Genomic DNA, 15,031 nt, shown 5'->3' with positions numbered 1-15,031 from the left:
CCTGCATTTTACAGGGGCTCGATTTTACAGAAGTCCCTTCCAATTCTATGATGATCCTATGGCCTGCACAGAAAAGCCCCAATGAATAACTCAGTTGGTATCCATTCATTTCTATCCGCCTTTCTTCTCCCTTGGAACCCAAAGCAGTTTATATGGTTCTCCTTTCTTCCAGTTTATTCTCACAAAAACGCTGAGAGCTTGTGAGCAGCTGGTTCCCTGGTAAAGAGGAAATTCGAACCTGAACCCTCCCCCTGACATTAGTGCCCGCCCATTCTCCCTAGCCAATAGGAATCTAGTTCTACATTCCCACAACTAAAATGGCTCCAAGAAAGGCAGAAAGTGATGCAGTCACAGCGAATCAGGGTCCCCGTTACCGGAAGTCGTGACCTTTCCCGGGAAGTTTAGGTTTACTGCTCCAGTCTATTTTCACGCTGTTAGCCACGATTCAGTACTGATTTATTGACCAGGAGTTTAGACTGTGGCAGGTTTATTTTCCTCTGTGTACCCCTTCATCCAATTGCCCATTTTTTTTTATATCAACCAATTGACACTCCATTGTTCCAGCTGCACTCAAGCCGGTTTGGTTTTAAGATCAAGCACATGGATGACCAAAGTATCTCAGTATTATTTATCTATTACGTTAGACTTATATCCCGCCCATTCTAGGAAGACTCAAGGCGGCTAACAACAGATAACAATATTAAAACAGTAAAACAATAAAACAGTCAGATAAAATCGCAGTGGTGTTACTTCATCTATTCAGGCAAGATCATATATAGTATTTTCCTTTCTCCAAAGCGGTCAGATCTTAGGCAGATGGTATTAATGCGAGATAGATCCAGGTGAGGTGGCAGCCCTCGCCTGTTTAAATGTCATATGCCATCCGAAACAATTCAGTCTTGCAGGCCCTGCGGAACTGCAATAAAGTTCCGCAGGGCTTCTGGGATGGCTTCTGGGAGGGACTTCCAGATTGTTGGGTCTGCCACGGAGGAGGCTCTTCCTCTGGTGGAATTTAGCCTAGCCTCTTTTAGACCAGGGACAGCAAAAAGATTTTGAGAACTTGATTGAAATGCTCTCTGGGGAACATGTGGGGCAAGGTGATCCCACAGATAGCTAGGTATCAGACGAAAGCAAGTTAAGGAATACTATTAGCTGCTTCTGGCTCATCTCAAAGCTGCCACTTTTACTTCTCACCCCCGCTTTCAGAGAAACAATTGTTTGGTGTATCTATTCAGATCCTGTACTAAAGGGTTTTTTTCCCTCCAGGACTTTAGAATTTCAATCTGTTCTCTCTTCCCCCACCCTTCCTCTGGTTCCATTTATTTTAAATAAATGAGCCAGTTTGGTGTAGTGGTTAAGTGTACAGACTCTTATCTGGGAGTACCCAGTTTGATTCCCCACTCCTCCACTTGCAGCTGCTGGAATGGCCTTGGGTCAGCCAGAGCTCTTGTAGTTGTCCTTGAAAGGGCAGCTGCTGTGAGAGCCCTCTCAGCCCCACCCACCTCACAGGGTGTCTGTTGCAGGGGAGGAAGGTAAAGGAGATTGTGACCACTCTGAGATTCAGAGTATAGGGTGGGATATACGGTAAATCCAATATCATCATTATCTTCATGGTGGGTGGATGGAATTCTGCATTTTACAGAGATGTTTGTGCTGCTTTAATGAGTCCTGTCAAAAGAGGGGCACACAACTGCTGCCGTAAATTCCTATTTTTTATACTTCCTATATACCCCATTTCTCTTCCCAATGTAGAATCATAGAGGCTTACATCCTTCCATTCTCCATTTTATCTTCACAACCACCGTTAGGTGGGTTAGGTAGAGAGCATGACTGGCCCAAAATCATCTTCCAAGCTTCCACGGCAAAATTGGGAACCAAACCTACTTCTCCTGCTCCACCACTAACCACTGCAACATGCTGACTCTGAGGGGAGTAAAACTGAGGCTCTGTAGAGTGTAGTCTAGAGGTCAAGAGTGCTGGGACCTGGGTCAGGAAGACTCTGGTTCAAATTCTTCCTTGCCTGAAACTCACCTTGGGCAAATGACGATCTCCCACTGCCCAGCCTACCTTACAAGGCTGTTGTGAGGCGATATGAAGAGCAGAATCACGTACAATGGATGCAAGGGCAGAACTTACATATATACATATTGCAGCACAACTCTGAAAGCCTAAAAAGGCTCCTAACAAAACATTTATTCTCAAAAGAACCCTTTAAAATTACTTTTATTCAAGGACAAGTTCCATTGTCCACTGGGACAGAAACATCCCCAATCAAGACAGAGTGTGACCTCAAAGTACACAGGATCCCTTTGGTCAGTGTTGCCACCTTGCTCCCATTCCTCCTCAGCCTCGGACTGATTGTCTCGAGGAGCCAAAACAGCCATTAAAGGTAAAGGTAGTCCCCTGTTGTTTCCGGTCCATGGTGTGACATCACATCAGGACGTTTCCTTGGCAGACTTTTTATGGGGTGGTTTGCCATTGCCTTCCCCAGTCATCTACACTTTCCCCCCAGCAAGCTGGGTACTCATTTTACCGACCTCAAAAGGATGGAAGGCTGAGTCAACCTTGAGCCAGCTACCTGAACCCAGCTTCTGCCGGGATTGAACTCAGGTCGTGAGCAGAGAGCTCAGACTGCAGTACTGCAGCTTTACCACTCTTCACCATTACAGGGGGGCTAACAGGTAAAATCAGACATGCATCAAGTTTAACGGAGACCATGCATTTTTTGTTTTGAAACCATGGTTTTATTCCATCTTGTCAATCTACACACACGTACAAACACAACATGACTACAAGGTGCTACAAAGTCATACAAAAATCAAGCTTTATAGTAATGACTGTACAGCAGGCTGCAGACCTCTCGCCTTTCACAATACGAATGTTAACTACTCCCCTCCCTCCCTAGTTGGTCTGTTTCAAATCCAACCGTTGAGTATTTTTCTGCCAACCTGTTTCATATTTCTCTTCTTTAAAAAAAAAACCAGAAGCATTTACATCAGCACTAAAGGAACAGGGTATGAAATACAGATCAGAACCATTTGGCTAGGAAAGGGAAGCTTCACAAGCAAACTAGTTTCTCAAATGACTGGGTTGGGTTCGAATCCGCAACCTACTGCCATAGTACAGGAGGACCACAATCTTGGCCAAGTCCCTGGGCAAAAATCTTGAATGGGTACATTCACTGCATTAAGAACCAACAGTCCTTGGCACCAAACATCCCCACTAGGAGGAATTAATTGGGGGAGGAGAGAGCAGAAATAAAAAAAAGAAGTTATGTCTAAATTAGCTGGGAGGGGTGAGAAGAAAGGGACACTTCCATGTTCTGAAATGGTCCAACAGAAATGAGAGCCGTTCCCCTTGCTCACTTGCTATTTCTTAACTGCAACAATTCCAGCTTTCATTTCCAGCACTTCTTGAGCCTTTGGGAAAATTTTAAGCAGTAGCTCCGTGGGCTTCAGGGAGACAGATTTCCTGTCTGAAGAGCAACGTCACCTGAGAACATCAGCACCAAAGCCATCTTCTACAAGAACCTCAATGCAAGTGAATCTCCCTCCCCTTGGCTCCCAGTCAGTCTCCCCATCACTAGTTTTCAAGCTTTTTTGTTCCATCCCCACTCCTTTCTTTTAAAAATGTATAATTCTAATCAGTATATGACTTGAGTATTTTTTATTTTTTAAAAAAAGCAACAACTGGAAGCTGCTGAGTCTTGTGTTTTATCGGGACGAGTTGGAACTGGAGCGACTGCGGTGACGCCTTCGACCAGGAGACCGAGATCTTGACCTCCTACGAACGGGGGACCTGCGCCGGGGAGACCTGGACCTGCAGGGAAACAACGGGATGGGAAGAAGAGAACCGTTTCATTGAGAAGGCCTCCTTTCGATCATTGATGCCTACCTAGTTCCTTTTCGATCAGGAGGACCCAAAGTAATTTACATATTCTAAAAGAGCAGCAACATTTTCGTGTGTTTACACTACACCTAAACCGGGGGGAGGGGAGGGACACACATCCTATGTCCCTACCTCATCCCTGAAATGTTCCACATTCACATTCTGAACACAGGTCAATTTTTTCCAGGCACTGACCAGCATCATCTACTTGGATCAAAGCAACATGAAGAGACAGCACTAGTATGGATAGTGTGGTACACTAGGACGGGGTTCCCCAACCCCCAGTCCGTGGACCAGTAACAATCTGTAGCCTATTAGCAACCGGGCCATGAGTTGTATAATTATTTCATTATATATTACAATGTAATAATAATAATAATAAGAAGAAGAAAACGATGACATCGGATTTATATCCTGCCCTCCATTCCGAATCTCAAGAGTGGTCACAATCTTCTTTACCTTCCTCCCCACAACAAACACCCTGTGAAGTAGGTGGGGCTGAGAGCACTCTTACAGCAGCTGCCCTTTCAAGGACAACTCTGGTGAGAGCTATGACTGACCCAAGGTCATTCCAGCAGGTGCAAGTGGAGGACTGGGGAATCAAACCCAGTTCTCCCAGATAAAGAGTCCACTCACTTAACCACTACACCAAAATAAAGTGCACAATTGTATCATCCCAAAACCACTGCTCCCCAACCCGTCCCACCAGTCCGTGGAAAAACTGTCTTCCACAAAAAGGTGCCCAAAAGGTTGGGGACTACTGCACTAGGACTTGGGACAACTGGGTTCCAATTCCTACTCTGCCATGGAAACTTGTTGGGTGACCTTGGACCGGTAGCATTCTCTCAGTCTAACTTAATCCCACAGGGTTGTTGTTGTGAGGATAAAGTAGCAGACAGGACAACAGAGTGATAAGCTGCTTTGGGTCCCCACGAGGGAGAGATGAGAAAGAGTCTGCAACCAACTGCAATTCCAGCCTTTGGCTTACTACCAGCTGAAGTACCCTCAGGAACACACGCAAATCATCCAGCAAGTAAGCTCAAAAGAACACAAAAGACATTTCTTTTTAGCTCTGTCTCAGTGGCCTGAGTTTCGCCAAGCCGCAAGGGAGTAGAGACAAAACAGAGGCGTGGAATAAACAAACAGTCGCATGTTGTATGGAAGGACTTTAAGAGCCCTGCTGGATTAAGTCAGAGATCCATTTTGTCCAGCCTCCCAATCCCAACCATGGAGAGCCAGATGGTTCCTAGGAAACAGAGCATGAAGCCATTCACTAGTTTGCAATTCACAATGCACAAGCAAATTGGTATTTAGTGGCATCTGGCTTTCTCTAGCCAGATTTATAGGAAGATGGCTGTATTTTCTTCTGTCTAATCTGTTATCTACCTCTAATCAATATAATCTTGTGAGCCTGGATTCTAGAATTGTGGGACAGTGAGAGAAGACTATCCAGTTTACCATACTGTGCGGAATTTTATAAACCTCTATCATGTCTCCACTCACCTTTTTTCCTAAACTAAAAAGCCTCACACTCTTCTCCTCTCTTGCAGAGAATCTTTTCCATTGCCCTTTTCCACACCTTATCCAATTCTATGGTTCCTTCTTTACCACAGATGGTAAAGCCAGTGAAGTACACCCAGTGGGATGCATGTAAAAACCACCCTTCACAAACACCACTGTTTTCCCCGACAACTACAAGTATGTTAAAAAAGATGACTTTGCATTCAGATCTGCATGTCCAATTTGGAATGAGTGGTATGGAAAATTGCATCTCTTCACGACTGTGTGGACACTTAAGAACTATTGGCAAGCAAAATCCTCAAGGAACGGAACCAGGGGATGAATCCTGAAGACCTGTTCCGTTAATGGCAGCATTTTTCTCTAGCAAACAGTTTCTTGTGTCAGGAGAAGGACTCTTGCGCTAAAGCTAAGCACCATTTGTGAAGCAGATCTGTGGGATCCAACCCAACATAACTTATAGCAGGGATGGCCAAACTTGCTTAACGTAAGGAAAGGAAAGATCCTCTGTGCAAGCACCAGTCATTTCTGACTCTGGGGTGACATTGCTTTCACAACATTTTCACAGCAGACTTTTTATGGGATGGTTTGCCATTGCCTTCCCCAGTCTTTTACACTTTCCCCCCCATTTTACCGACCTCAGAAGGATGGAAGGCCGAGTCAACCTTGGGCTGGCTACCTGAATCCAGCTTCTGCCGGAATCGAACTCAAGTCATGAGCAGAGAGTTCAGACCACAGTACTGCAGCACTGCTGCTTTACCACTCTGCGCCACACAGAATAAATGGCAGCTGTCTGGGACCCGCAAGACATGAATGTCAGATGTTTGAGAGTAGGCAGGCAGGCAAATAGATGGGGAGAGAGGTGGAAAGAAAGCAACTTTAAATGTGTTCTCCAAGCTGCCGGGTGGCTTGGCGAAGTGATTTAAAGTGATAAATGCCTTCTCCAAGCCAGCTGATGCGGGGGGGGGGGGGGGCTTTGAGAGTCACACAATATGTGTAAAAGAGCCATATGTGGTTCCTGAGCTGCAGTCTAGCCACCCCCTGATCTATTGGGGGGGGGATTGGAAGTTCATTTTCACCAAGTAAGATTCTAAGATCTTCAGAGTCAATTGCTTACAAGAAGCAGAACTCTATAGTTTGCAGTGAGTTAGTTCCAAAGAGATTTACCTCAAACTCTGGACAGAGACAAAACTTACAGAACCAGCAATTGTAAACACCTGTGGTTCTGCGCTGCTTGCACAGCCCCTGAAGACAACCTACCTTCTTCTCATACGTGGTGGTGATCGACGCCACATGGGCGGTGGCGGCAGCATCCTCCTGGGAGGGGAGAAACGTCTTGGGGGCATCCTAGTCCGAGGAGCCAAGACACCTGTGGCGGTGATCTCCTGACCATCAATCTGCCCTGTTAAACATCACAAAGTCAAGATGCCTTGAATGTTTTCCCATGAGAAGCCCAGTTGCAGCACTTTCTTAAAAGACAAAGATCACATTATCTTTATATAGCTTTAGGAAGAAAGGGAACGTAGCAAAAAAGAGGGCTTAGGAACAAATGCATCTTTTCGCTATGCCAATAAAGGTGGTTGTTGTTAAAACCTGCAGCTTTGTCAGGTTAAAGGAGGAAACAGAAGTTACTGGGGTGGAAGGGCAGAGAAGGAACAAGGTCTGGAAGAGTAAGAATTTCTCTACGCAATGATAAAGTCTGTTAACTTTTCCAGGACGTGGATTAGTTCTATGAAAAATGAATACCAACTTTCTCCAAGCTTTTCCGTCATGACTAATTATAAATGGCATGGTTGTATGCTTTTTGATTGTTTCATTGTTTGTATTTAAAATAAATGGTTTTTTTTTTTAAAAAATGACTATAAATAAAGGATAATCTATTCCCACTGTCCATTTGAAAAACACAGTGAGCTATTATCCAGTGGGCCAGCTTTTCCCACTTTTTTTTAGTGAGAGAACCCAGTCCAGTTGATCTGCAATCAAATCATCAACCACCTCCCCAATCAGGATGGCGACCATCGTGCTTTTCAAGGATGGTGAAGTTCCAAAGGACAAATTCTTTGGGGGGAAAAACCTGGTACTATATTTCAATCTGTTCAATCGGTTGCTGACACCCACCTCCATCCATGTGTTTCAGGGCCTTCTCCGCATCATCTGAATTCTCAAATTCTACGTACGCATAACCCTTGGAGAGGTGTGGATTGAGCCTGTCCACTGGCATGTCAATCATTTTAATCTTCCCGTAAGTGGAAAAGATTTCCATTATGTGATCCTGTTGGAGGAAAGAATTCACCTCAATGGCCATGGCAACACAACACACACTTTTACCTGGATTTGAACACTAGCTAAATCTGCACAAATCCTTCAGCTGAAGTTTACCTTCCTGAATTACCCCAACTTCACTATCATAAACTAGTGTTTTATGCGAGTTCATTTGCTTTATGACCATTATGTCTCACTTCATATTTAAGATATCCAGTCTTTATTGAGCTCTGAAAGAAGCAGACTATCACCTTGGTAACATTTCTGGTGAGCCTCCCAACATGCACTTTGGTAGGTTTTGGTGACGGGCTTCTTCTCTTCCGTTCCTTTTCATCTCTCTTGGGTGGCTTTGACCTGGTTAAAAATGTTTAAGATAGTCACATTTAAAAAAAATATTAAGAACATATGCATGAAACCAACTGTGCAACTCAACTGTTGATAATGTTCAGTAACCCCTCAGTAAATTTAAGAATTTAAAATGCAAGTTAATTGCAGCTGGGTCAAATGATATCACCAAGGCACACAGTAGGGGACAGCATCCAAACAACCCTCCTGAAGACCAAGGACATCAAACAAGAACTTGACTGAACACAAATTATTTCAGCCAAGAGCAATGGCTGGTGAGTCACTGAGGCTCTGAGCCAACCTCTCATGACGAGTGTTTCTAAAGGCCTCACCAAAATGAGCAAAAAAAGTCATTCAAACTCACTTGGAACGGGAACGTCTCCTGTTGTCGTGCCGACGTCGAGATGGGCTCGGGGAACCCGAGGAGCTGCTGGAGCTGGAACTTCGTGAAGTGCTGGAGCTCCCGGAACGGCTTGATGCTGAGGAGGAACTGGAGCCGCTGCTGGAGCCGGTGCTGGAGCTTGACCCTGAACTAGATGTGGAGCTAGAGCGGGATCTGGCAAAAAAAGGAAGTGCCAGAACAGATCATGCAAAGGAATGTGGAAATCTTCTCCCAGTCACTAGAGATAATTTTAAATGGACGTTTGCACTTCTAACTGTTGCCCATCTGTTTTACTCTCTCAAGTTTGGAGCAACTATTCTGAGGGATGCATGCATGATGTGTGCAAACCCCACACAAATTAACAATGCCTTGTTTCGATCTGGAAAGAGGAACCAGAGTTTGCATCTTTTGCTCCTCTCAATCCCAAACAGTGAAAAAATTGGGTTGTGGGAACAACCCAATGTCCCTGTATTGCACGACACAGCTTTCAGCACACTTGCACACATGTACCTCGGAAGCTCACGAACAGGGCAGGATGGAAACAGCCATCCACTTACCTCAGTACACAAAAGTCCAGGGCATCCACCACCTCCAACTATGACAGCCCTTGGAAGCCAGCCACTTCCTAAGCCCCCTAATTCCCAACAGCCATGTGACCCCACCTTGTGCTGCTGCTGCCGCTGGAAGCACTTCGCCTCTTTCGGGTCTTGTCTCGCCCGCGGTCCTTTTCACCAGATTCCTTGGTGGCTGGTTTGTCCTTAGACCTGTCCTTGGATTTTTCTTCAGTCCGGTCTTTACGCTTGCTAGGAGAGGGAGCCCTTTAAAGAATGTAAGTTCAGAAACTCAGTACCCGACTTTTCCTTGACAACATAAAGCAAAAGCAGCCCATCTCTACAGGGTGCGGAATGCTAGAATTCCCAGCATTCCCACTATGGAGCAGCTTCACAAAATAAAGCCAGTGGCGGGAAGGATGCTGAAGTTAAGAAAAGGGCGGGGAGATGCATTGTTAATTCCTCATGCTTGCTGGGAAAGCACTAGGACACTATACAACCACCGCCCCTCAGAAGGGTTAGGGCTTTGAAAAAATCAGACAATTATTACCTAGTGCTGGACTTTTTATTATTTTCTTTGATTCCTAGCAAACTCTTCTTTTTCATTCCTGATAGCTCCATTTTCCCCTTCCGAGTCCAAAAGTGGCACTGCGGGGGACACACTTATCCGACCTCTTAACTTCTAACTCCTTGAGTTTGAGAAACGATCCCTAAATCGCGTGAAATAAACTCCAAAGAGCAGCCTGGTGACAAGATAAAAAGATTTAGAGACAATTAATATAGTATATATATATATTTTATACAGGCAGAAGATACCCACTTCCCAAGGAGGTAAAAAAGGCACAAGTAACTGAGTCATCTGTGCATGCAAAGTACCATCCGTAGACAAATGACCGTTACAACCAATGCTCCACTTTTAAAATAGGCACTAGCTGCATAAGCAGCTTGCGTGGCGCATTTTTTAAAAAAGAGCACTTGAAATTCTCTCCTAAACACTTTCACATAGGAGGAAATATGAGCAAGCGAAGCAGTGGAGCTCAGAGGAACTGTCTGGAGATGTCGTAGGGTTTGGCTTTTGTACATCCACTATCCTCAGACAGCCCCTACTCAAAGTGTCCACCATGGCGGTGAGGGGAGAGAACCAACCAAACAATCCCCCCTACTCCTACATCTTTGAAGTTTCCTTTCACAGTTCTGCTTTCCTATTAAGCATCCAGGTATCAGCACACAGCTGCAGCAAGGGCAGACCTTTAAGCTGTCAGAAAGATTACAGGAGGTAAAGGGTACATCTCTCTGTCTCGATTCTCAGGGAGAGGGAGATAAAACTAATCAGGATTCCCACAATTTTGTGATGTAGCAAGTCCAGCCAAAGATCCATTTCTGGGCACTTGCTAAGGACTTGCAGGAAAGAAGACAGCTGGTAACGTAAATGCATTTGTACAAAACTATGGTGCAATTCAATTTGGAAGACAGTATATAATTCTGGGGTTTTTTTAAGGTAAAGGTAGTCCCCTGTGCAAGCACAAGTCATTTCCAACTCACTTGAACCCAGCTTCCGCCAGGATCGAACTCAGGTAGTGAGCAGAGCTCGGACGGCAGTACTGCAGCTTTACCACTTTGCACCATGGGGCTAGTTTAATTCTGTTCACCCCCAACTTAAAAGGGATATCAGAACAGAACAGGAAAAGGGCAGCCAAACTGATCAAATGCCAGCAAGGTATGTTTATCAGGATGTGTTGGACTAGTATCTGGGAGACTCAAGTTCAGATCCCCACTTCACCATGAACTCCTAGTGGCTGACCTGAGGCAAGTCACACTCTCAGCTTAACTTATCACCAAGGGTTGCTCAGAGGATAAAATGGAGGACAGCAAAAGCCACTTTAGGTACCCACTGGGAGGAAAAAGTGGGATATAAATGAAGTAATAAATAAAACAAAGGGGCTGGCCAGTACCTTCCCTATGGGAAAAGGCTAAACCAGGGGTGGCCAAACTTGCTTAATATAAGAGCCACATAGAATAAACATCAGATGTTTGAGGAGGGAAGGAGAAAAGCAAATACATGGGGGAGGGAGAGAGATGTGGAAAGAAACCAACTTTAACCACTGGCTGGCTTCGCAAAGTGATTTAAAGAGACAAATGCCTTCTTCAAGCTGGCCAATGGGAGGGAGGGGTTCAAGAGTCACACAGTATGTGTAAAAGAGCCACATGCAGCTCCCAAGCCACAGTCTGGCTACCCCTGGGCTAAACCATTTGGGATTTTAATTTAGGCAAAAGCCAATCAACAGCGGACAAGACAGATATTTACCAAATTAGGAACAACTGAAAGAAAGCAGGCAGACAAGCATTTTTCTCCCCCAAAACTAATGTTTGGGGGTCACCCCAATGAATCCTGCTGAAAGCAAATTCAGAACGAGAAGAACTTATTTTCATCATAACGAAGTAATCAATTATTATAATTAGCTTATGGAATTCATCGCCACAAGATGGCCCTGGTCTTTGGTGGCTTATTTTGAAAAAGGAATTGTTTTTGAAGGAAACTGAACAGACCCCCTGCTCAGAGCAGTCAGAGATGCTGAAAACATACGAGCTTCCTGCATGCATTCAGCTAGCCACTGATGAGTTTAGTAAGGCTCTTTTTACATTCTTAAGCCTTCTGGACAGGAACCTGGTCCCTTTCTTTGCCTTCCAGATCCCAGGTCACAAAACAGCTACGACACGGTTGCACTGTCAACAGTAACTGTACAAAAATTAGCACAAGTCTTGTGTAGTACAACAGACTAGCAGATTTACAGTAAAGGGTAAGAGTCTGAGCTCCAAGTCTGCAGCTCCCAAGTTCAGGGGTGGCCGTACTGTGGCTCTTCCACACATATTGTGTGGCTCTTGAAGCTCCTACCACCCTGCTGACCAGCTTGGAGAATGCATTTAAAGTTAAAGTTGCTTTCTTTCCACCTCTCCTCCCTACCCCAATCTATTTGCCTGCCTGCAACTCTCAAACATCTGATGTTCATGTCTTGTGGCTCTTAAACATCTGGCATTTATTCTATGTGGCTTTAACGTTGAGCAAGTTTGGCTACCCTTGCCCTAGTTCAAGCCTCAACCTTTGAGATGAGTTCACCAGGTGGCCCCAGTCAACTCCACTGGCAATACAGATAACAATCCTGGCCTACCTCATGTACCTCAAATACTCTGTCCTGCCTTTCATTTGTGCAAATATTAACAAATACATGAATGAAGTGTGTGTAAATGTGCACACTTCTCACCTGCTTCTTTATTCAGCCGAACACTGGCTTCTGAAATGACTGACTCCAATTTAAAATACTGATATAAATAAAAGGTCTTTTGGGAAGCTGGTGAGAATGTCAGTTGAGCTCCCTTTCCAGCAAACATCTTTAATTTATACTTGCATTTTAAACTGGTGTGTTTGGTGAAGCACCAACTCAGCACAGGCATGGTTTACATGTAATCATGCTGATTTCCCCAAACGCATTTTATTCTACCTGTATTTCATATTAGAGTAAGCCACTAAAAAGCCAAGACGACGGGTAAAAACACAGAGAGAAATTAAAAGAATACATTCACCCTCAACTTGAGGCATGCTAAAATATTACACGACATAGCAATTTTGTAGCTCACACAAAGTTTTGTGTCCTTTTCGTTGGTTCTAACAACAGGCATTACATGGCTTCTGGACTCAATCGTGGTCTGCATCATCAATGCATATATGTCTACCCACAGATATATGTACACACCCGTTACACAGAGAGATGCCTACATACATTGGCATAAATAGAGATTTCAGATATATCTAGCATAGTCATACCAAACCTAAAATTCCCAATACTTTTACTATTAATGTAAAGTCAGTTCAGAGCATCCAGGAAACAAACCCTGGATATTCCAGGTTATGTCAAACTAGGGCGGCTAGATCCAGGTTGGGAAACTCCTGGAAATTTGTGAGCAGGGTCTGTGAAAGACAGGGACCTCAGTAGGGAACAGTGCCACAGAGTCCGCCCTCCAAAACATCTGCTTTCTCCAGAGGATCTGAACTCTGTAGTTTACAGCAGGGGTGGCCTACAGTAGCTCTCCAGATGATTTTTGTCTACCAGTCCCAGCCATTGGCCATGCTGGCTGGGGCTGATGGGAGTTGTAGGCAAAAAAATCTGGAGAGCTACCGTTGACCACCCCTGGTCTAGAGAAAAGCTCTAATTCTGTGGGATTCTTAACTGGAGGCTGGCATTCCTGCATCAAATCACAAGTGTCTCTGCAAAACACTGGCTAAGAAACTAGGCTTAAATTAGGGTTGCTAACCTCCAGGTGGGTAATTGACAACACAACCAGAAGGTTATAGCAACAAATTATGATTTATAGCATCAAGCAAATGAGTACCCAGCTTGCTGGGGGGAAAGCGTAGATGACTGGGGAAGGCAATGGCAAACCACCCCGTAAAAAGTCTGCCATGAAAACGTGAAACCAATCTCACCCCAGAGTCGGAAACGACTGGTGCTTGCACAGGGAACTACCTTTACCTTTTTACACTATCGGGCATTCTATTCCATTGGCCAGCCCTATGCTGCAGTACCACCTCTGTTATAATATTAAATTACCTTTTGCTGTGTCTGATTCTCAAAATGCAGGACCGATTCGTAGTGCATATAACATGTGCCAACTGATTCTTAGGCTATACATGTGCCAACGGAACTGCCATCTGAAACTATTTTAAAACTGTCTATGAATGAATTGTCCTTTATTTTATTCATATGTTTTAACTGTTATTCATATTGTTTTATAAGGCTGTTATCCGCCCTGAGCCCTTTTTGGTATAGGGCGGACTATAAATGACCTAAAATAAATAATAAATAAAATAAAGAATCCCTTCATTTCATAAGGAGAACCCCTGATAGGGAGGGAGGGAGGGAGAACGGCCCCCATTTTCTTTAGGCGCGCCTGGACTTCAGGTTTCTTCCAACGATAGCCAAGGAGGCGGGGCCAGTGGGCTCTCTCGTGTCAATCATACATATCCTCTTCCACACAGAGGCTACATCCCCTCCGGTCTCCCGCCGCCGACCCACCCCGGGCCGACTCCCAAGACGCCCTAAGGTGCTCCCGCCGCCACCGGCCCTCCGCATATGCACCTCCCCAGCTGCACGAACTTCCCCCGTGCACGCCTGGCCGCCCTCGCCGTGCCGCCTGGCCCGCCCTGGCTCGGATGGCGGCGGATTCCCACCTCTCCCTCTACTCACATCCTCAGCCACCGTCTCCTCACACCTCGGTCGCGTTCGTTGTGACGCTAGAGCCGTGAGAGCGCCAAGAGCCCGTCAGGCGGCGCGGTCTGATAATGTCACGGAGAAGGCTGGTGTTTTCGCGAAGGGATTGGAAAGCGTGTGTTCGCGCTGCTGGGACCGCTTTTAAAGCGGACAGAGCAAGCTTGGGTTGCCAATCCCCAGGTGGGGGCAGGGGATCCTCCCGGTTTGGAGACCCTTCCCCCGCTTCAGGGTCATCAGAAAGCTGGGGAGGGAAATGTCTGATGGGCACTCCATGATTGCCTATGGAGACCGATATGGTATAATGGAAAATTGCTCCGCGGGTATCGGGGGGGGGGGCTGTTTTTTGAGGTAGAGGCACCAAATTTACAGCATAGCATCCAATACCTTCTTCAAAATACCCTCCAAGTTTCAAAATATTGGACTACGGGGTCCAATTCTATGAGCCCCAAAAGAAGGTGCCTTTATCCATTATTTCCAATGGAGGGAAGGCATTTAAAAGGTGTGCGGTCCCTTTAAATGTGATGGCCAGAACTCCCTTTGGAGTTCAATTATGCTTGTCACAACCTTGCTCCTGGCTCCACCCCCCAAAATCCCCAGATATTTGTTGAATTGGACTTGGCAACCCTCGAGCAAGCACCTTAACTTCCGCACTAGACTTTTAATCCAGGTCCAGCCCTATCCCAAATTGAAATTCTGCACTAGAATCATAGAAATCAATTCTATGAGTTTATGATACTAGTGGAGAAAATCAATCTGGGGACCAGGCTGGATCAGGATTAAAGGTTTGTTTGGAACTGGTCTGTGGCTCGGGAACCACATGT

The 15,031-nt window shown here is 45.3% G+C and overlaps 1 protein-coding gene across 1 annotated transcript; it reads right to left on the bottom strand.

Moving 5' to 3' along the window:
* Positions 1-2,721: 2,721 nt before the first annotated feature.
* On the bottom strand, positions 2,722-14,327 carry RNPS1 (RNA binding protein with serine rich domain 1). Its single transcript, XM_060260523.1, has 8 exons — positions 14,187-14,327; positions 9,497-9,689; positions 9,058-9,213; positions 8,378-8,569; positions 7,920-8,022; positions 7,525-7,678; positions 6,667-6,808; positions 2,722-3,819 (listed from the first exon to the last, which is right to left on the bottom strand). Exons 2-8 carry the CDS (start codon positions 9,565-9,567, stop codon positions 3,714-3,716), a joined length of 924 nt encoding a protein of 307 aa, XP_060116506.1. The 5' UTR covers positions 9,568-9,689; positions 14,187-14,327; the 3' UTR covers positions 2,722-3,713.
* Positions 14,328-15,031: the final 704 nt, after the last annotated feature.

Source organism: Heteronotia binoei, chromosome 20 (genome assembly GCF_032191835.1).
Source record: "Heteronotia binoei isolate CCM8104 ecotype False Entrance Well chromosome 20, APGP_CSIRO_Hbin_v1, whole genome shotgun sequence".
In the NCBI taxonomy this organism is placed as follows: Eukaryota; Metazoa; Chordata; class Lepidosauria; order Squamata; family Gekkonidae; genus Heteronotia; species Heteronotia binoei.
The sequence above is the reverse complement of the archived record's forward strand: the minus strand, read 5'-3'. Positions and strand labels throughout refer to the sequence as shown.

What these genes read in the sequence shown, in the direction of transcription:
- RNPS1 (XM_060260523.1), bottom strand. Translation starts at nt 9,567, where the DNA reads ATGGAGCTATCAGGAATGAAAAAGAAGAGTTTGCTAGGAATCAAAGAA. An exon ending in AGCGGCAGCAGCAGCACAAG is followed by an intron (nt 8,570 to 9,057) that starts GTGGGGTCACAT and finishes TTTTTTTGCCAG; the next exon opens with ATCCCGCTCTAGCTCCACAT. An exon ending in AGGAGACGTTCCCGTTCCAA is followed by an intron (nt 8,023 to 8,377) that starts GTGAGTTTGAAT and finishes ATTTTTAACCAG; the next exon opens with GTCAAAGCCACCCAAGAGAG.